The sequence below is a fragment of the Amborella trichopoda genome, chromosome 13, assembly GCF_054954075.1.
Source record: "Amborella trichopoda isolate Santa Cruz 75 chromosome 13, AtrichopodaSantaCruz75HAP2 v2.0, whole genome shotgun sequence".
Classification (NCBI taxonomy): domain Eukaryota; kingdom Viridiplantae; phylum Streptophyta; class Magnoliopsida; order Amborellales; family Amborellaceae; genus Amborella; species Amborella trichopoda.
Genome location: NC_142348.1, coordinates 39,647,362 through 39,669,890, shown reverse-complemented (window position 1 = coordinate 39,669,890; position 22,529 = coordinate 39,647,362). Strand labels below are relative to the sequence as shown.

The following is a 22,529-nucleotide window of genomic DNA, read 5'->3' as shown; positions in this document are numbered from 1 at the left end:
CGCATGATTTGATTCTTCACAATTTATAGGCTATTTGTTTTCAACGTCTAAAAACACCCCTCCTTCCACATAAATTACTAACATCCTTGGACCAAAATTCCAAATAAACCTTACATAGGCTTCTTTAGCCAAAATCCCATTGTGGACCACACTAAAAAATGTAGCCCATAGCTTATTTCTACACCATGATCCACCCATCATAAAACATCCCAAGACTTCCAAGTAAGCTTCATTATTAGGGGATTACACATCCATTAGAGCCTAAGCCTGCTTAATGTACCTGGACCATATTCAAGCCACTTAAACCTACCCAAAATGTCCTAATCAACCCCTAGCTCTCTTTAAGCTTTAATTATACCCTACTCACCTCAATAAAGCTCATAATGACGCATATCCAAGGTCAAATAGCCCAAGAGTGAGTTTTTTTTGTGAACTTTTAACTAGCCCAAGAGTGAAAGTTTTAAATGGATTAAGGGACATGGTTGTGCAATATGGGCCCACTGTTATCCAACGATGCAAAGTGCACCGTTTGTGAAAAAACAAATCCATGAGATCTAACCTTGGACCTTAGATAACCAAGAACATAGACCCCATCCTTGAGCCCTTGAGACCTGAAACTAGAAATTTCATACCCTGTCTAGACCCCCTAAAGCCTAAGTTCAAGTCCCAAAACCTCTAATAGGTACCCCATCATCTCCATACCACTATCAAACTAGGGATACTAAGCCTATAGTATAGAGAATCCTAGACCTTTAGGACAGTAACTTTGAGTGAACCCAAAGCAATCGAGCTCCAATAAAAAAAGAATTCAAGAATTTGAAAGGTCCGGACACAAAACTTGCTAGTTTGATCTAGGCCCCACTCGGTGCGCCAGGCCCATGGATCCAGCTTAATAAGTAAATCACTTTTCTTTTAGTTTTCTTATGCTTCCAATGTAATGCATGCTATTTGTATACTCTATTCCATTCGAAAGTCCTCTTTCAGGCCTGTTTTCTTTTGATTTTGGTGCATCCTTATCCGTGGAGCCGGTAGACCAAGGAAGTAAACCAAGAGGTCCACTTTCAGTGTAACAACGATTTATGGTTGTATATCTTTTCCAGTAAATAAACATAATTTTGTGTCGAAAGAAAACCCATTTCTCCCTTTGTTTACATCTCATGTGAAACCATTTTGTAGGTTTTTATTCTGTTTTACTCAATTTATACTCCGACGAGATGATGAATCTGGTTCATAGGGAGGACAAAAGTGAGCCATGGAGCAGTGGTTTTAGAGACTCAAACTCGGGGCTTGGGCCCATCTGAGTCCAGAGCAATACCAAGAGCCGCCTTTCAAATCTGAGATCTATTCCTTTCATGAGAAGTCCCCCTTTTAGACGATTTTTCATGCTATCGTGCTATACACATGCTACAAGCCCAAAAGTTTTACCTATCTATGTTTCACTTAGGGCTTGGTTTAATTATGGATGGGTTTCCAAGAGAGAGAGAGAGAATGAGTGGCCATGAAGTGACTGTGTTTAAAAGAGAGAACATGGATGAATTTTTAAGGGAATGGGAGAGAGGGCCTTGGTATGCTAAGAGAAGAAATATAGATGGGTTTTTAAGTGTGAGGGGCGCTCTGGATGTTGTGCCCAAGGTGGGTGTAAAAGGGAATGAAAGAGGAAAAGGATCCAACTGCCCCACCGAAACATTGCTGATATGGCTTCTAGGTCATTCAGCGTTTCTGGCCGGAATCAAATTCGCCAAAAACTGGCCGGAAGAGAGAGGTTAGGAGGTCATTTTAGGTTTCTTCATGAGAGGTTTTGATGTAGGAGGGGCATTTCATCATACCAGAAGGCTTTATGGGTTTTCACGAGTGGGGGATTTTTCAAATGAGAGGGTAGAAAGGCAAATGTAATGCAAAAAAAAAGCTCATGTGGGGTTTTTAAAAATCGAATTTCAAAAATTTCGGGGGGTCGGCCGGCTTGCTATGGGTGAGGGGGAGAGTGAGATCTCAGGTGGAGGGCCAAGTCCAAATTTCACAAAAGGGAAAAAAAGAATAAAGAAAAGGTAAAATGCCCAAACGGGCACCTATCCATATGTAGCCATGTGGTTCACCAACTTAAATGTATCCGGGGAAAGTTTAGCATGGAGCTGACTGGGAGCACACATAATTGCATGATGATTGCTTGAAGTAAATGTTTACACCGTTTTGAATGCATGCAATGATAAGTCGATGATAGAGAAAAAAAAAAGAAGGAAAAATGCTATGGAAGTATTGTTTTATACCTAAGTTTTAACTCAAGAATACAACGATGGTAAATAAAAACATTATAGAAACCTAAGCAGATGCAGGTACAGGCAACAGGCCATTGTGCCTGAGCAAAGCATCTGGAGAAGGTTCCCTCCCTCGGAATTCCACAAAAACCTGAACAATATAGCCACAAAAGACAGTTATAATATTGTGCAGAAATTTTATGTTTACAAGAACATAAATGAATATCACTAGCACTGAGGATCTCACCCAAAAATTGAATGCCAAAAAATTAAAAACAAACAAAACTAAGGGAAAAAAAAAAGAATCAGTACCAATTAAGTGATACGTATGGCTTTGTGCCTAAAATCTAAGTTCTCGGTGTTATGCATCATGATGCTGAGAAAACATGCAATGTATTTATATTGAAACCTGTTCCCCGCCTGTTGGGAGTGGGGGAGATTGAAAATAAGGGTGAATTTAAAAGAAACAGCAAAAGATTTTGAAGGAACTCAATCTAGAGAAGGGTTATAATGAACTCTTGTGCATACTGCTATTCCAACATGCCACCTAGCCAATGACATGTAGATTGCTTTGGAAATCAATGGAAAGTAACTTATCTAAGAAGAAAGCTAACGAAACTAAATGTTATGGTAATGTTCTCGGAAGCCAATGCTTTCCGATAAGCACATTGAAGGAAGGTTCGATGTGAAGGATGTAGAACCTAACTATTTGGAATACGGGTCCGATCTTGAGGGTGAGAGGGATGATTCCTAAAGATTGCCTTTGAGCTCTGTCATATGCGGCAACCGTGATGTTTGAGGAAATCAACATATTTGATTATAGGAGCTGGGTGTGTCGTGGGGGATCCCCTAGAAGAGAAAAATATATGGATATTGGACTGAATCAGAGGTATGTGGATTAGAAACGGGTTAGATCTGAGGCTGAGCTATATGTATGAGACTAGAGAATAGAACCTCTAGCTCTGTTAAAGGATACAAAAGAATCTAGGATTTGGATATACTTGTATCTGTAAGATGGATCGTAAATTCGTGTCTAGAATTTAATATGTGAAAATAGGAGCCCTAAAGGCCAGAACTAGGCTTTTGAGAAAAATGGGGGTATTTTGGGAAATTGAGAACCTAGGGGTTTAAGCGCTAATAGATCTTTTAGTTTCAGACTCTCTTCGCTAGTTCTCATCAATTTAAACTAAATTTTAGGAGTATTGGATTTTCTTCCCTATAATATTCTTTCTACATCAACCGGTATCAAAGCGTCGGGTTTTTCATCTCGGTGATTTCTTCCTAGGGTGAATCCATGGTAGCAAGAAAGGGGTCGAAGAAAAGGAGCTGTCGTAGATCTAACTTGCAGTGCCAGATATGAAGAGATTGAAAGTCTGAGAGGGTATGTTTAGCAGTTTGCACAACAGCTCGTAGACATCACTAATGAGCAAGACGGAAATCTTTTGGCCAAAAAGATGTCAAATACAATCTTTTTCACCATCTTGCTCAGCGTGAAAAAAAGAAAAGTGATAAGACCCAACTTGGGGAACATCACTTTAGGATTTTCGATTTGAATGTGGATATTCCTGATTTTGACACATGTATCCAAAATCAGCAAGTTGTAGATTGGAATTTGCCACCAATCTTTGATGTATATGTTCAAATGAAGAACATGATCTTATAGGAGATCTGATCCATAATAATGAACACGATTTCATGGTTTAACCAATCTTGACGAAGAAAAGACGGCTCCAAGGAGAACCAATAGGTGAAGTTATTAGTTCGAGCATCACAACAAGTACTCATCTTGAAAATGCACCCTCGGTCTGTTCTAGGACTGAGCCAAGGCAATTTCAGCTAGTCTATGTGACTAAATAGAGTAGATATATCACAATTATTCTGTTGACATATAATGATCCTTTCCTTGAGGATTTATCAGAAGCATTTATGAATATATCAACTGACTACAAAGGGTAATTCGAATGCAGAATCGTTGTGTTTCAATACACAAGTTCCAAGATCATGTTTACAGTTCTAAGGTTAAAGAAGATCATGGGCTTAGCAAAAAATTCCTCTTAGCCTAGTTCAAAACTCGAAGACGTGTTTCTCCAACCAGGGGAGATTGATGCAAGACAAGATGGCTCTTATTTTGGAATTTTTCTATTTAAATTTAACGGATGCATTTTTTGAGAAATTTATGGTTTATTTTTAGGGTTTTTAAGTTTTTTTAAGGATTCTAGGATTTTTTATATTTTTAAGATTTTAGGAATTGTTTAGAAAAGTAGTTCTAGTGATCATGAAATTATTTGTTTAGCATGGGTAAAAAATATCATTACAAATTTTGTTTTAATTAGAGCTTCAACTTCTATAAGAGTTCGGAGTTCTCAAGTTCCAAGTAAGGTCTTTTATTATTACATAGGGGTCTATGTAGAGAACTTAGAATAGAGAATGTAGTTTTGAGTTTTTTTTTTTCTAGTTTAACTAGTGCAGAGCTATTGAAGCCTGAAGCCTAACTTGTAGGCTTCCTCTTAATTTTTGCAATCAAAAGATTATTGGATTTTCTTCCCTATTATATTCGTTCTACATCAGCCTCCAAGCATGTCAAATTGGCAATTTGTAGTAAAATGGCAATAACTTTCCAACTTTCAGATCGAGCTAATGTTTGAACCATTGGAAAGTTGATTCATCACAACAATTTAGAGTCGGCTACACGAATCCTGGTCCGTAATTCTGCTCTATCAAGGGCCATACCCTTAGTGAGACAATAAGTCCCCATATCTTGTTTCATAGCTTCCAACCATGTCCCTTTAGGTTTACCCCTTGCCTTATTTAAGTCTTACCCATTCACACCTCCTAACAGGTGTTGTACTGAGACTGTGTTGCACATGGCCAACTCACTTTAGTCTATTTTCTATCATCTTATCACTTATTGGAGCCACAACTAAATTTTCCCCAATGCATTCATTTCAAATTCTATCCATTCTTGTCTTGCCACTCATCCATCTCAACATCCTCATCTCAAGTACACTCATCCTATGAGTATGTTGTTTCTTAATCGCCCAACATTCCGCCCCATAAAGCAAAGCTCGTCTCACAACTGTCCTATTGAACTTCCCCTTCAGCTTCATTGGTATGCAGCAATCACATAAAACTCTAGTTGCATATCTCCACTTCGCCCACCCAGCTCTAATTCTATGTACGACATCTTCCTCAATCTCTCTATTTTCCTAGATTATCAACCCAAGATATTGAAAGTGTGCTCTTTTTGGTATTTCTTGACCGTCAATCTAAACTACTTCCTCGTCTCTACTCCTATTACTAAACTTGCACTCCATATACTCTGTTTAGTTGATTCAATTTCCTAAAACTAATATAATTTTGAGGCCAAATAGGTATAGTTTTCTTTGAGATAAATTCTATGTTTAGGAAATTTCATGGATGGGAAGTTTCAAGGGGTATTTAAGAACTCTTCATGTGATCTAAAAAAAGAATTTCATGAGCAGGAACGTACGCCACTCAAATATTAGGTGCTTAAATTTCTGAAGTCTACAGTGAGATACACAAAGCAATAAACCAACCCCTACGAAAATTATTCCGAAGGACCCATGTGAGACAAGACTTTTATGTACCACACGGCTAAGCTGTAAATGATTTATGCAGAACATATGAAGGTGAAAACTGCAAAGTAAGTTATTTAGTTTCTTCTTCAGCTATATTCTCTTGGAGAATCAGAAATAATACGGTAAAGCATTATTTAATTTAGGGCCGTGATTTCATGCAACGGTTGTATCATAGTATAATGCAACCAAACTTCCAGAAACCCATGTTTGTGGTATTTGTATGACTCAAAATTTTTCACACACACTCTCTTCATCTCAATAATCAATCTCAAAAAACAAAAGTTAGATTTGAACCCTAGATATGGTCAAAATGAGTGTCCTCCAACAACAAATCTAGACCATTCATTTGATAAATTTCAAGATCATAGATAGCCTTTACAAACTCAAAATCACTTTATGTTTTAAACATTGTTCATCTAATGCTAATAAAGCCATCTAAAAAAATTGGAAACGAAAAAAAATCCTTCTAAAGCCTAAATCTACCCATCTTACCAAAATGGACAGCTTATGTTAATTGGGCTAAAAAATACTTTCTAGGTTCCATTTCAAAAATTTTCTTTTTGTGATTGTTCATTAGAATGAAAAGAGTGTATATTTCAAAACTTGGATCAAACAAATGGCCCTAACATAGTTTTTGAAGATTTTTGCATTATATTACTATGCAACCGTTTCATGAAATCATTGCCCTTTAATTTATTACGTTATGGTACAACATTATCAGCTACATTACTAGTACACTGATATGCATGTAAAGCATCGCCCAGAGACACATTACAATTTCTAAGTCGTAGAAATGTCTATACTGTATAGACTCCAGAGGTTCATTTCAGTATCACATTGTCTCCAACACTGAACCCTAAATTAAAAAGAAACACAAAGCCCAAAGGGGATAGGTGGGAATGGAGTGACTGAAATAGGATGATGGGCTCCCTTTACAAGACATTTGGTATCAAAATGAAATAAAAAAAATAGAACATTATTGTGAGGGGATTGATTTTAAGAGGGCATGGGCATCATGACTATGCTTTTATCCCTTGTGGATATTATTAAGTCCGAGCATAATTGCAATTTTAACCGCTTGTAAAAGATAATTATTTCTTTCACGGTATTATTAAATGTGTTTATCAAAGAAAAAGAGATGCAACAGGTAACCAAATCAATCAAGAGTTTGCTTTCTGCAAATACCTGAAGTGGAGGACTTCCTCCCCCAAGAGCAAGAATAGTTTCCCGAAACTTGTGACCTGTTTCTTTGACAGCCTAGCGCAAGAAACAGATAAATCAATATCTTATAAGTAAAGAAGAAGCTACAACAACCAGTAGACCAGCCAAAAGTAAAATAAGCTCTTCAGGCAACCACCAAGAACATAGTTTTTGAAGCAGGCAATAGAAAACAGCCTATATTTAGTCCAAAAGCAATGTTTTTCGACTCAAATGTGGCCCAGTCCCAAGTTCCTATTCCCAAGCTGAGAGATAGTGATAGTCTATTAAAAATTTAAGGCAGAATGGTGAGACTCGGCAATTTTTGTATAACTCATCAAGAAACGCTATGCCGCCAAGTCAAATTGATACAGTTGATAGTCAACAGATGATCACCTGGGTCAACTCCCGAGTTTCAAAACCTTGGTCCAAAGAGAGTATATCATTACTATAAAGCATGTTCTCATATAATATTGAAGAGCTCCCACTAGGAATGAAACCTCACTACATTTTCAATCAAAATAGTTTACAACGAAGGTGTCAACCTTGAATTCCAAAGTAGGATGTTTAGTCACAATCTCGTATGCTGCATTTCACCCCATTTATATCAGTAAGAGTGATCAACTCAAGAACATACTATAGGGTAAACAAAGGATACAGTCTTTTTATGGGTAAAGGTAGTGGACTACATGAGTGGTCAATAGGGATCACTAATATATTCTTGACTACAATAACGACATGTAAAATGCCAGATACTCAGTTGTCAGCAACTGGATATCGATAACTTCCCACTAGTACTAGTTATCAATACTGAGCTGGATCATCGTTGAATCACCCTCACATGCAGACAACTTCAAGTTCAACTCAGGGAGCATATCTAACATTCTACTTTAAAAAAAGGATCTATCATCTCTATATGCCTCTGTAAAAAATCTATATTGATGTTGCATGAGCAAGTACTCCCGAATATACTGAAGTCCATAAGTTGTCTTTCAAAGGAGAACACACCACAAACAATCTTCCACTACAAAACCCAAAGGAAATCATATTGGATCCACTAATCCAAGTCTCCAATGAAGAAATGAATTTTTCCCACACATCTTTAACACTGTCCAATTTTCCAATGCCACAACTACCGCGATTATGTCCTATGATGGTCTTGGCAACAAAGAATATTTTCTGCTGAAAATCCATTCCATCTTATTCAGTGTATCAAAAAGCCATTGAACTTGCTATATGCCTATACAAGGACTGGCCCAAGATAATAGTTACATCCAGCGTCTAAGAACTGGACTCAGGCCAAGATTCGCCAGGATCCCAAGTCAAGTCATCCGATCAACTCGGCTAAGTTTGAACAAGACTTGGACGAGTATGTAAAAACTAACAAAGGGAGACAGCAAGGTCAGACTCCAGGAAGTCCCTAGTTCCAGGCTCAGGAGTCACCAGGTTCCTGAGCCAAGCTCACCTGAGTTGACTTAGCGAGTTTTAGAACGCTGCTTTCACCTTGTAGACTTGTTCACATCCCATTTTCTGCTTTCCTGTTGATAGTGAGCAGACAATGATTCAGTGCTGGCAGTTTCCAACAAGGTTGAAAATGGTCCATGTGTCCCATTTTATGGTTCTCTTACAACCAGAACTTTGAATATGGCTATATCGGTTTCCTCTTACTCTAATGCGTTGACCAAGAGCCCAAAGGCATTTGAATGCATGTCTCACACATGACCCTCCTTTTGGTTTTCAAGCTGTACAATTCTATCAAATCTGCCTCACTTTTGAACTGATATCTCTGAATGAGAATCAGCTCCAGGCAACCAATAGAATTAGGAAAGACAGGTTTCATAAAACTAAAATCACATGTGTTAATATTAATTTTTAGAGAAGAGATTCTCATTCATGAAAGAGGGGGTCTTATGTACAAGTGGGAGTGCACAAGGAAACCATAATAACCCCTAAAGGTTTAAACCAATATCAGATTCACTTCACTTCGGCCAAATCAGCCGAAGTTTTCGGGTTCAGCTCCAAAACTGAAGCCAAAGCAAATTACTCCCCAGTAAATGGATTAAGAAGACAGAAAACTGCCATAGTATTTTGACAAAACATACAATCTGATTGTCAGTGATACCACAGCAAGAGAGCTATATGCAACAAGATGCCAACAATGAGGTCTTCAAGTAAAAACGTAGAAGAGCTCTTGAGGTCAAGACGAGAGAAATAAAGCACGCTCATATGAATATTCGAAGACAGTGCCTAAATAAATACTAACAGAGTGCTCTTGAAGAGCTCTTAAGGTCAAGACAAGAGAAATAAAGCATGCTCATATGAATATTCAAAGACATAGCCTAAATAAACACAAACAAAGTACTCCATGATAAGCACTGTGTCATATTTGCAAATGCTGTCTACCATGTGTTTAAAGGCATTTTTCAGCACCTTGGTCCCTGATGCAGAATAAAGAGGAAGCAGGTCAATAAAGCCTGACAAAACAGTGGAAATTTTGACAATCTCATAATAGTACCAGAACTGGTCAATATCTTCATAAGCACTCCAAAAGGCCACCTGCCAAGTTTTGTCGTATTCCGACAAGCCTAAGGCAATGAATACAAAGAAACAATTTTGGAAAAAATGGCCTCCAGCACCTTGAAATGGACCCTATAATTGAAACTATATTTCGGTGCGTCAAACAGCTGTGGGATCACCGTCATTGGATCCGGCACAGTCGAAAACCCCTATGGCTCAAGTTTCGGCTTAATCTGACACTCCAAGACAAAGTTATGGGCAAAACATTGAAACAGAAAGAGCCACACACTATTCCCGTGTGGCCTCACTGCACCAAAACACCATTAAAGGTGGTTGTTTTCACAGTCACGACCAGTGACTTTCGGGGCCCATATCTTACCTGTTCTGAGTTGATTCACGCTCAAATTTTGTGAGCTTGTTTATCTCGTCGAGACGAGCGTTTCGATATGTGGTACGCCCCGTGACGACGTCCGAGCATAGAAAAAAGCTAGAGAGCAGTTGCCGATTCGTGAAGAAGTTGCTGAAAAATCAGTTGCGACACGCCTCGCTCGAGCGGCCGAATCACGACGCTCGCATATCGGATCAACGTGAAACCAATTCCATTGTCTGCGTAAGGTCTTGGGCTATCTCTGGTCCGAACTCCGTACATGATGAACGGTTGGATTTTGCACAGCAAGGTGACGAAAGTGACCGTAATTCTGGCCGCCAGATTTCCAGATTCCTGCCAATACCCAAAAGTTGCGAAATCTTCATACTGGTTCCAAATCGTGTCCTGTTTGTTGGCACGTGATCGTGACGGCATGCTCAGTGCACTACGACGAAGAAATCACGGACAACCTCAAGGAACAAGCGCACTATTGATCCGGATATTTCAAGATTCATGCAAATTTCAAGTCTCATGATCATATGGTTTAAAAACATGATCCATGGCTCAAAGTTGGTATCAAATCGATCGTCATGCCGAGCCCTATAAGAAAACAATCATCTTTCGATCAAACGGGTATCAAAACAACCCTGGATCAGTCATGAAAGATCACGCAAGTTCTCGGGCAGCAGCAGAGACTGTTCTTGAATTCCACACATTGTTAGGCAGGAGCAAAACAGTCTTTTTGCACCCTATTTTCTTAATTTTTTTAATTCAATTAAATTGTAATTATCATCAATTTAGGTAGTTTTTAGATATCTACCCATGTTTGGGCCCAATTCTATATAAACATGCTAAACCTAATTGTAAAGGACCTTTGATGATTCAATAAAATGTCAATTGTTTACTTAGGTTCGTGATTACGTCTTGGAGAGCGAGCGAGAGGAGAGAGAAAAAAAGAGCCAATACCCCTCGATAAGGTGGATTTTCTCTCTCATCTCTTTTATTTCTCTCTCTCTCTTCTATTTCTCTCTTCTCTTTCTCTCTTTCTCTTCCTTCTCATGACTGAGATGATGGTTCAAGCCCCTCCCAAGCGGTAGGCACCGTAGTCCGCATGAGTGGTAGACCAGCCATTACCTTTGTCTTTGTCATCTCTCTCCTCTTTCACAGACGATGGAACCTCATCGCCGTCTATGTTTTTCTCATTCTCTTCTTTTCTCTTCCTTTGTGGTCTTGCATGACCACAACCCTTCTCTTCCCTCTTCCTTGTGGTCTCTCATGACCACAATTTTCTCCTCTCCTTCCTTGTGGTCTAGCAAGAAAACAATTCCTCTCTATTCTCATTCTTTTATCCTTGCAAATCTACCAGCTCCATATGCACCCTCGTGTTTACCTCCTCTATCTTTTCCTGGTAGTCCCTTATGTCCACCTCCCCTTCTCTTCTTTTTCTGTGATCCTTCACATTATCCTTCTGATGTACCCTCACGTTCCATTTTTACCTCTCACGAGCTGTGGTCCCGCGCGACCACCATTCTATAACTTTTCTTCCTATTGCTGCCTACGTAAACAAGCCTCATTGCCGCTTGTGCAAAACTCTACCCCAGCGCCATCTCATTCTTCCAACCCCAGCGCCGACTCACTCTTCCTAACCCCATAACCTTTTTTTTTATACCATCTTATATTACTCTCCTCCACATGCCATTCCCCCCTCACTTATTCCTTTTATTCCTCCTACCTTAACCCATGTATCAAACTCTTTTTCTTTTTTACAGTAAAATAATCCAACTCCAAGCCTTTCGCTCTCTTAACCAAATCATTGCTCTTTCTTTTATTATTATTGTAACTCCTTCTCTCTCATCCTAACAACCACTTTCTTCTCTCTCTTAATTATGTTATCACCGTTTCTTTTATTTTACTTTGTCTCATTACACTCAATCTTACATTATATTAAACACTTTTATTTTTATTTCATTTATCTTACATTACCTTCTCTCATCGACATATGACCCAACATTCCCTTCTCTCTCTTAACTAACCCATAAGTTTTGTCTTATTAAAACCTTCTCTCTCTCTCTCTTAACTAACTCATAAGTTTTGACTTATTGAAACATTCTCTCTTCTAACTAATTTATTTACAATATTTTATTAAAACATTCTCTTTCTCTCTTTTAACTAACTAATTTAATTACCTTTTCTTTTTATTTTGCTTTACCTCCCCTCATGTCACCCAATATACCTTAATTCACTTTAGCTAATTACTTCATTTATTTTTACTTTATTTTATTTATCTTAATTCATTTTTACCTACTTTACTTTATTTTATTCTATTCAATTTATATCTTTTTATATTATTTCCATCACCCCATTTTAATTTATTCATTTCTTTTATTTTATCTTACTTTATTTTGATTTATTTTACCTTATTTTATTTACTCCACTTATTTTATTTTAATCTTCTTTATTTTATTTACCTTATTTATTTTATTTCATTTACCTTATTTATTTTATTTCATTTTTCTCACCTCATTCATTCTATTTATTTCATTTTATTTTATTTATTTTATTCCACTTATTTTATCCTAGTATCCCTTACTATATTTTTATTCATTTTATTTTAATTATCTCACCTTATTTTATTTTCTTCCATCCCTTTTATTTTATTTTACTTCATTTTATTTATTGCACTTCACTTCAATCCATTTTAATCCTAATTCCATTTTCTAATTTTATTTTATTTTAATTTTTATTTTAATTCATCTCTCTTATTTTTATTTCATCTTGTAAGAAGGTGGGGACCTTACCCCACTTGTCGGTACTTCTAATGTGTGTGTGTATTTGCAGGAAAGGAGAAACAGGTCAAGGGAGGCGATTCCAAACCGGCCATAGGCCTAGGAAGCTATCCAACGTACTCTAAGAGAGCGCCCACGCGAGCCAGCCCGAGCGTGTCACGAACCCACAGGAGGTAAGTCCCGCCTCGCAACCCTAATTCCTCTCTCACCGGTCGGTACTCCTGCCCACGTCTTCTTTACGTGGTTCATGAGAGAACGATCTCAAGTCTCGGGTTCCCCTGAAACCCGAGACATGTGCCGCTAGATCATCTCAATCCGGAAGGCGAGATCGAGCCACCTAACCAGCTTGGCAACTCCACTGGGGACATGCTACCCCATTGTTGGATCGCTCTTGTTTGACCTTTCTTTCTTTTTATTCCTGCTCACTATTCGCACACCTGTTTTTGGGGTTGCTTAACCCTTTCTTTCGAGTCAGGGGTTTCGCGATCCTCGCACTCGTGAGTCTTTATCGGGAACAGGTTCCGCAAACCTTGTCTCCGACCTTTCTCTCGAGCATCGACCTTGTGTTCCGCTCCCAGGTCTTCACCTGGATAGAGGCAAGGATGGACCATCAAGTCCCTCACTCCTTACCTCCTTGCAATGGTGGACACTGCCAATCACCCTGCATTGATGGCACACACAGCATACACCCTGCTACCGGCGAGTCACTATTGCAAGTGAGTCGGCGCTGGGGTTGGAAGAGTGAGTCGGCACTGGGGTTGGAAGAATGAGACGGCGCTGGGGGAAAAATGTGACGACGCTGGGGTAGAGTTTTGCACAAGCGGCAATAGGAAGAAAAGGTTTTGGAATGGTGGTCGCACTAGACCACGGCTCGTGAGAGGTAAAAATGAACCGTGAGGGTACACCAGAAGGGTAATGTGAAGGATTACAGAAAAAGAAGAGAAGGGGAAGTGGACATAAGGGACCACCAAGAAAAGACAGAGGAGATAGACCCGATGGTGCACATGGAGCTGGTGGACTTGCAAGGGATAAAAGAATGAGAAAGAAAAGAATTGTGGTCTTGCTCGACCACAAGGAAAGAGAGGAGAAAGTTATGATCATGAGAGACCACAGGGAAGAAAGAAGAGAAGGGTTGTCGTCATGCGAGACCACAAGGGAAGGGAAAAGAGAAAAGAAGAGAATGAGAAAAACACAGACGTCAATGAGGTTCCCCCGTCAGTGAAAGAAAAGAGAGAAAGAGAGAGGAGAGAGATGAGGAAGACAAAGGTGATGGCTGGCCCTACCAATCGTGCAGACCACTTCTTCGTCCGGTAGTGAGCGGAATTCGAGTACTTTTGAAGGGGGTAAGGGTAATTTGTATCAGTAATTTAGTACTTCAGTAGTTATTATTTTTTATTGTTTTGTAGCAATATTATTATATATTTAATAATTATAAATTTCATTTGATTTTGTTAGATTCATACAAAGAAAGGAACAAGCTTAAATCAACGAGTCTCAATGACCTAGTCTATGTCAAGTATAATCGATTCTTAAAGAACAGGTTTGCTAAAAGAGATAAGAGAGACCCCCTCAAATCAAAAACATGGACAATGCTATAGAGTTGTTGGTTGATGATGATGAGGTCAAGAGGCATGAAAGATTGACACAGGACATGCTCATGGATGCTTCAGGGACATCAGCCGACCCTCCTAAGGCCACTAGACCTTCTGCACAGAAGACGTGGGTAGAGGAAGAGGAGGAAGAAAAGGAAGATTCAGAAGAGACAGAGGAGGAAGACCATTATGTCGATGAGGGTGACGACTGCGATGCATATGATGCAAATGCAGCTGACCCTACTTTTTCTGATGATGAATGATGATTTAACTTTGAACATTGATTGAAGATTATTTTGAGTCTTCAAGTATTTCTTTCATTTTTGTTTTCCTCTTCTTTGTTGTGTATTGTGGATAGTGGATTTGTAGTTTCACTAGTTTGGTAATTTGATTGGTAAATTTTAAGTTTCAATTGGATATGGACCGACTTATGGTTATGCTTATGGAGTGTGTGCTAATGTGTAGTATACTTTTGAATTTTGACGTGCCCTAAATCCCTAATTCTTATATTTTATACAATATATAATCATACTATTAGAAACTATAGAGTCCTTTTCTTTTCTACTGGGCCGCTTAGGTTCTGGGCACTTGCCTAGCGCTTTTTAAAACACTGACATGGTTGATAGTGAGAAGCCCTCCATGGGATACATATACGAGGCAATAGAGAGATGCAAAGAGATATAGCCCGTAATTTAGATGATGACGTGAGTTGCTACGAGCCAGTTTGGAAGATTATTGATGAGAAGTGGGATAGGCAGCTACAATGACCATTGCATGTAGCTGCTTATTTTTTGAACCCAGCTTTTTATCATGTTGATAATGTAATACACATAAATGACACAATTATGACTGGATTTAATAAGTGGCTACATGTGCCAGTCCCTAATCAAGATATCCAAGACATTATATGCACAGATGAGCTAGTATGTTGCAAGTGTGCATTGAAGTCTTTGGGGAGTGCAATGGAGGCAAGGCAAATGACCAAAATTGATCCAGGTAATAATTTTCTTAAGTTCCTCAAGTTCAAGTTTCATATTTGTTGTTTGTTTTTTATATTTCATATATATATAAATCATAGTTAATTTGCATCCAATGGTGGAGCAAACATGGGTGTAGTGCTCCTAATTTACAAACGTTGGTCATTCGGATATTGAGCCTAACCACTTCCTTGCCTAATTATGAGCAAAATTGGAGTGGATTTGAGATGGTAATTTAATTTACTTTATTAGTTTATAATTTACCAATTTGTATTAATCTTTTAGTAGTTACTAGTTAGTAATTACATATTACTATGTCAATTGTAAATTTGTAGTATTGTATTAATTAAGTTCATTTGATTTTATTAGATTCATACAAAAAATGAAACAGGCTTGAATCAAAGAGGCTCAATGATCTAGTTTATGTGAAGTATAATTGATAATTGAAGGAGAGGTTTGCAATGAGTGATAAAAGAAACCCCCAGATAAAAAAATATGGATAATGCTATGGAGTGGTTGGTTGATGATGATGAGGTGAGGGACATGAAGGATTGACATGGGATATAGTCATAGAGGCCTCTCAGGGACAGCAGCCAACCCTCCTAGCGCTACTAGATCTTCTTCTCAGACGACGAGAGTATAGCAAGCACAGGCAATTTCAGAAGAGACGGGTAGATTCAGAATCTCAATCCAAATTGTTTTGGAATCTCCACAAAATCAAGTATTGATGTTCATAGGTGCACAACTGTGATTCATTGAATGTTTAATCTCACATCAAATATTTATGGATTTGATTTCAATTATTTGGAAACCCAATTAGAGAACATTGTCTCCAATGGTTTATAGCTGCTCTAAATAATAATCAGATGAGTGCGGTGCTGAAGTATTGGTAACAAGAACCACCTTTCCAATGCAAATGTTTAGAGTTAAGGAATACTCAACATAGAACTGGAGCATTAATGAGAGTGTTAATGGTGCTAGAACTAGCTCAGATCATGTTTTTCATAGTGCTAGGGCTGTCTTGGATCACGAATCTAATAGTGCTAAGATTCGTTGCCTTGTTTTAAAATATTTACATTTAAATAGGACTAAAAGATAGAGAACACCATAGCACAGACAAAGCCCAATTTTGAACTATAATTATGAAATAAAAATGGCATTTCAAAAAATACATGAGATAATATTTGTATCATTTGTAGAAAATTTCCTTAGTGAACTACGAGTGACTATTAATTGACCTTATTTCTGATACTGTGTCTGAGGGGCAATAGTCAATAATACAATACATTGACTTCATATCTACATAATCCTTCTTCGGGTTTTAGAGACGTCTGATCATGATTGCTTGATGAGGTTCTAAGATGTTAAGGCACAACATGTCTTGACATAGGAATCTTGATTCTAAAGGTGAAACTCAACCCCAATGATTTACAAATCCCGACGGCCATATGGGTCAGAACTTGATTTTAAACTGATACTAATCTCAATTCCAAACTGTTCTGAATCTTGATTCCAAATAGCTCAAAAATAGGATCCCAAAGATGTTGGAATCGCGACTCTATATATGACGGACTCTTATTTTCATATGGGTGAATTCTAAATAGACTAGAAACTCGATTCCAAAGCGGTTGGAATCTCGATTCCATGTATGTAAGGATCTTGACTACATTTGGGATGAAATTTGATTGTTATAAAGTAGGAATCCCGTTTCTTGCGATTCCCCTAGTATGGATGTTGATTCCAAAAACGCAAATCTTATAGCTAGCTGCAATCCCGTGATTCCAATTCCTAAAACGATTCGGAATCTCAAGCGTTTCCAACAACTATGTGTGCGACTATGGAAGATCTAATCATAGACTGAGTTGAAGTGGATATGGGTCAAGGATCCGAGGGATAATAGTCTTAAGATTCCTCCTTGATCATGACGGCTGATCTAAGGAATGGATGGATCAGAGTTAATTTTCTCCACAACTCCCAGATTACCAAAAACTCATTTGTCAAAATTTGAGCCCCATTGGAAGCTCGTATACCCTAGACCATAAGGGATGAACCCCCTTCATTCCCACCATTTGTTCTTGCAGAGACCTCTCTATCATCACCTCTCCTCCAAGCCTCTCTCTCTCTCTCTCTCTCTCTCTCTCTCTCGTCTTTTCTCTCTTGGGATAGGTGACACTCTCTCTCTCTACTTTTCTCTCTTGGGATAGGTGACACCTCACGTAGTAAGGGAGGGCCATAAGAGGTTGGCACACCACCCTAGCTAGCCAAAGAGGCGGCACACCCAGCTCAATGTGTTTTGGTGGTTTCAGTTTTAAGGGTTGAAAAGAAACCCAAGTTTGTTCACGTTCTCTGCCCCAGATTTGAGAGACGGTGTTTCCAAAGGTGCTTCCCAGATTTGGAGGACTCAAATAGGACCAAGAATGACTGAGCTATCGGTATGGTAATCAAGTGTGGGTTGTGCTAAATCCTACGGGGGTGACCCCTAGGTAAAGTTTAGATAAGTCCCCCCAGCTTTTCTTATTTACTTTCAGTTTTAAATTCTCAGTTTAATGTTCTTGATAAAGATTCCTATTTTAATAAAGATTCTTATTTGAATTAGAATTCTACTCGTAATTAAATTCAGTCTGGGAATAAAGCTTTTTCCATTAAGGCAGTCAGAGTTTTTTTTTTAAGAGAAGTTCACTATGATTGCATTAATAAAAAGTAGTTAACTTTTCTCAAAAAAAAAAAATTTAAAGATTACAAGACAAGCGAGAAGTGTGGTGACCTGCAGGGTGACACTATACACGCCCACAAGGGACGAAATGTACAACAGAAGAGTTAAGTCCATAGGTTGTACTATAGGTTTTATTTTCTGCTTCTGCTGTATAATTTTGCCATTGTACGTAGAATCACCCCTTGTTAATAAAAGAAAAAGCGAAATTTTTGAATTTATACTCCTAGATTCCTACATAACCACTACTTTCATTGATAGCGAAGAAATATAGAATTATGCAGTCTTACCTTATTATTATCAAGTCCAACCTCCTCAAATGCAGAAAAAGCATCAGCAGACAGCACCTCAGCCCACTGCATAAATTTATTAAATATCAAAAATCTCAAAAAATTGCATAAACATGATAAATAAAATATACAACAACAAAAGCTGACATTTTGTTTAAACCATTGACTTTTTAACATTTATGGGATGGCAAAGGTATTCCAGGCTGACAGGTAATCAGTGTGCAATTACACTCATCACGAAATGCCAAGAGTTCTACAAGATCCATGCACACACCATAATTTCTATGTGGTAATACATTAAAGAAACCAAGTACGTAAGCCTTTTATTGATCTTTATGCTATGAACTAATGAACCAACAGAATTGATAACAAGATTCCACTAGATCTGATTGGCTAGAAATGAGCCATTTTCATTTCACAGGAAGAATCCGACAGTCCCATATGCAGTGGAATGTCTGCACAATTAGGTTAACAAGAAACCAAAAATACATCAATGTAGGCCTGCAGATAGCAGGCACACATAACAATAATTTGTGAGGTACCTTGTAGCTGTAGTATCCAGCTTCATAACCACCTGGAATACAAAATAATACGGTTGAGAAAAATAAGTATATAAAAAGCCAATATATTGAAAGATTCCAAACACAACTAAACAAATGTAGAACAAACCTGCAAATATATGGCTGAAGCTACAAAGAAACCTGTCCTCTGGCAATGGAGGCATTACTTGGGTTCGCTGACACACCCTTTGATCAACATCAAATATGGATTCTGATCCACCAGGCAGATACTTTGTATGCAGCTCAAGGTCAATGCTTGCAAATCGTATCTACAAAAGCAATTGGATCAGAAATGGACAAAGTTTTATCTGTTTGTGATTATAATATCTCAAACCCAATTGAGTAATTCTTAAGAGAAGCACACCCAACCAAGTGTAATGTAACACTAAAGATAGAAATATGGCATCCACAAGGTAAACGCTAACAATGATGACCTAAATCTTTTGTAAACATCGAAATGAATATCCATACAGATCAACTTTGTGGAGGCAAAGACACTACGAAATGTATGCGGCACAAGAAAAACATGGCAAATACACATGTAAATGAGCAGCATCATCAATGTTGTTTTAGCATTTGAAATGTGGATGCTGACGAACAGTTTTCCTTTTGTCAAACGTCATAATCTTTGCCAAATCTCTTGAAGAGCATAATGATATGCATTCTCTAGATCCTTATGATGCTTTCAGCAATCGTCTTGGGAGAGTTACACCACTTGCAAGCCTGACTTATGACTTATATGCAGACCTGACTTATATCCAAGTAAGATTAACTAACCAAGAAGAGAAAACCTAAATTTAAATTTAGAGACTATGATGATGACGATTGCAGAGAAGATATAATTCAATTATTCAAAAGAACAAGGCCATTCCCCCATTTCCTAGGACCATGAACAGGCATCCTACTAAAAGTTAACATGAAGTCTAGCAGTGCTAAGTCAAATCTTAGAAGCCAAATCCAACAATATGAAAGATAATATCACAATGGTAATCCAAAAGTGAGTGGCATATTTAATGTCATGGAGGAAAACACTTATAAACAGCTTATCAAGGACACCAAAAGGTATATGTTATTGGGTATAGTGCTCATCACTTGGAGAACGAGGTACCATGCTCATAAATGATTTACATCAACAATGAGATAAGGACGTTTTCCAGTAAAAGAAGAAAGTTATCCAGGGAAGTCCTAATTCTATTGCACATAATCAATGATGCAGCACCAATTATATACAAGGATCCAATGTGACAAAAGAGAGGTCAAGCAGGATAAAAACACAGCTGATCAACCATTCCTTAATCATGTACTATGGTGATGCTAGAACTCGTGTAAGGGAGGCCACAGAGAAAGACGAAATGTCTTTCTGTATTTCTTTCAATTCTATCCACTTCACCTGTGACATAGCTCAGTTAACCATAAGGTTTCTAACCAATCAGAATCAGCAAATCCAAGCATGTATCAACCACGCATTCAGCACGAAGCGACCCTACCTTGGAATGAAGTTTAACTTCTATGTTCTCTGCTAAATTATACCTAATATAATTCGAATATTATTAAATCTGACATCTAATGTAGTAAGGAAAGAATTAACAACCTAGATCCCTCCCTAGAGAACATTAACAGGAAAAGGACCAATTGAACATTAAGGAAAATCAGCACCAAAAACTAACCTGACGGAGACTTAGTGTACCTGCACGGAAAGTACGTGCAGCCACGAGCTTGGAATATACTTCTTCAGGTAGACTTTCTCCAGTTTCATAGTGCTTTGCAATATTCATTAAAGTATCCCTGGGTAATGAGTATGTTGAAGTATAAAGTTAGGACATTAAGAGCATAATAAATTACTAAATTTTCCACCTGCAATTTACAATGGTGATAATGACTACAATTAAGTGGAACAATCTAAGTCTGGAAGCACCAGAAGATACTTGTGAAACATGATAGCTGGCATTAAGTGTGGAGTCTTTATCCAAGAATGAATTACAGGTTCCATGCATTGACTCAAGATAAAAGCAAGATCTACAGTTTGAAAAACTTCCAACTTTTATAATGCAACATAAATGGTCAAGTGACCAATTCCAACAAAATGTGAAGCTCATGTGCAGATTACTAGGATTATCACGTAGATGTAAATGACACCCAAAAATAAAGCACCGATACACAAGCATGTAGACACACACACACACAGACACACAGAACTAACAGAACACAACCAAACATGGATCCACATACAAACACATGATCTCAGAATAAAGCAGACAGCTTCAAGGAACAACCATGGCCGTCAAAGCAATGTCCCTTGATTCATTGTCAAGTCATTCTTAAAACCATGAATAAATTAATGTGGATAGTACTGATAAGGTTTCTCAGAAAAACCCATAAAACTCAATCATGACACCATAAACTCTACACTCAATCATGACACCATAAACTCTACACTTTCGGTGGATTTTGTGCCCCCTTTTTCTGTTTCTTTTTATTTTTCAACATTATTATTATTGACATGCATATGCCCGTCTCCGACTGACTTGCCTCTACTACTTCGAAAAATATTAACCATTATCATTTTTGATATATCAATTGAACAAAGGGCACTCAGCCCATGAGGAAGAGAGAACAAAAAATTTCCTTTCTGTTTTTCTTTCGTGGTGGAGGGGGGAAGGGAAGCACCTTGACATGCAAATTAAAAACATGAATGATCATTCGCAGATAATAATCATTTAGTTTTTGAAGATGGAAAACAATTCCTTATCTTTTTAATTTTTTTCTTTGTTTCATTTTTTTTTTGGCTTTGGTATCGCTTGGAGACAGGAGGGCGCACATCCCTCCCCTTTCTCCTCTTTTATTTCACTCTCTTTCCACCGCCATTTCTATTCTTACTTTTTGTCCTTGTAAATAAGTACCACGGTACTTTTTCTCTATTCGTCTGGCATTTTCTTTGTTCTCAAAAGCTTGTTAAAGAGCTTGGTCAACCAAAATATGCCAATCTCTCCCATGCATTTCCAAGCCTCTATTAGTATACCATCTGGTCCTAAAGCCTTACCTATCTTCATCTTTCTCAAAGCTTTCTTTCACTCTAGATATCATAATCCTACAAATGTATCTTATGACCTTCGACCTCATTTATGTTGAAGGTTCCTCCTAACGCTTTTCTCCCAGAGTGATCGTTATGTTACAATTTTCGAAAATAAATTTTCCACCTTTCTTTGACCTTGACATCCTTTACGAAGACCCTCTGATCCTCACTCTTAATGCATTTAAGATGATCTAGATCCCTACACTTCCTCTCCCTTTTTTGCTAGTTTGAAGGCATTTTTTTCAGCTTCTCTTGTTCCCAATTTATTGTATAGATTATCATATGCCTTAAGAAAAGTCTTACTATTTTCTTAATGTTTTTATTGGTATTTTTTATATTCTTTTATGTTTGAATCATTTCTATTTCTTGTCAAGCCTTGTAACATGAACATTTTTTACCAATAGCCTTTTAAACTTCATCACTCCACTACCAAGTTTCTTTATCTGAATATCGTTTCCCTCTGGATTCTCTTATAACTTCTTTTCCCACTTTCTTAATACAATCAGCCATCTCCTTATACATGGCTAGGCATCAGCTTTAATTTTTCTTTATACACAAGTTTTTGGAATATCACACATGGATACGACACCTGCTTTAAAGTATCCATCC

The 22,529-nt window shown here is 37.9% G+C and overlaps 1 protein-coding gene across 2 annotated transcripts in view; it reads right to left on the bottom strand.

Moving 5' to 3' along the window:
* Positions 1-2,134: 2,134 nt before the first annotated feature.
* Positions 2,135-22,529, bottom strand: part of LOC18446438 (organellar oligopeptidase A, chloroplastic/mitochondrial) — a 52,886-nt gene continuing 32,491 nt past the window's right edge. For both annotated transcript variants that reach the window (XM_088854731.1, XM_006856555.4), the window contains 6 exons: positions 20,515-20,632; positions 18,957-19,116; positions 18,830-18,861; positions 18,288-18,353; positions 7,037-7,108; positions 2,135-2,403 (listed from right to left, as the gene is read on the bottom strand). In XM_088854731.1, coding sequence (XP_088710857.1) covers positions 2,317-2,403; positions 7,037-7,108; positions 18,288-18,353; positions 18,830-18,861; positions 18,957-19,116; positions 20,515-20,632 — 535 coding nt within the window. In that variant the 3' untranslated portion in view covers positions 2,135-2,316. The remainder of the gene's footprint in view (positions 2,404-7,036; positions 7,109-18,287; positions 18,354-18,829; positions 18,862-18,956; positions 19,117-20,514; positions 20,633-22,529) is intronic.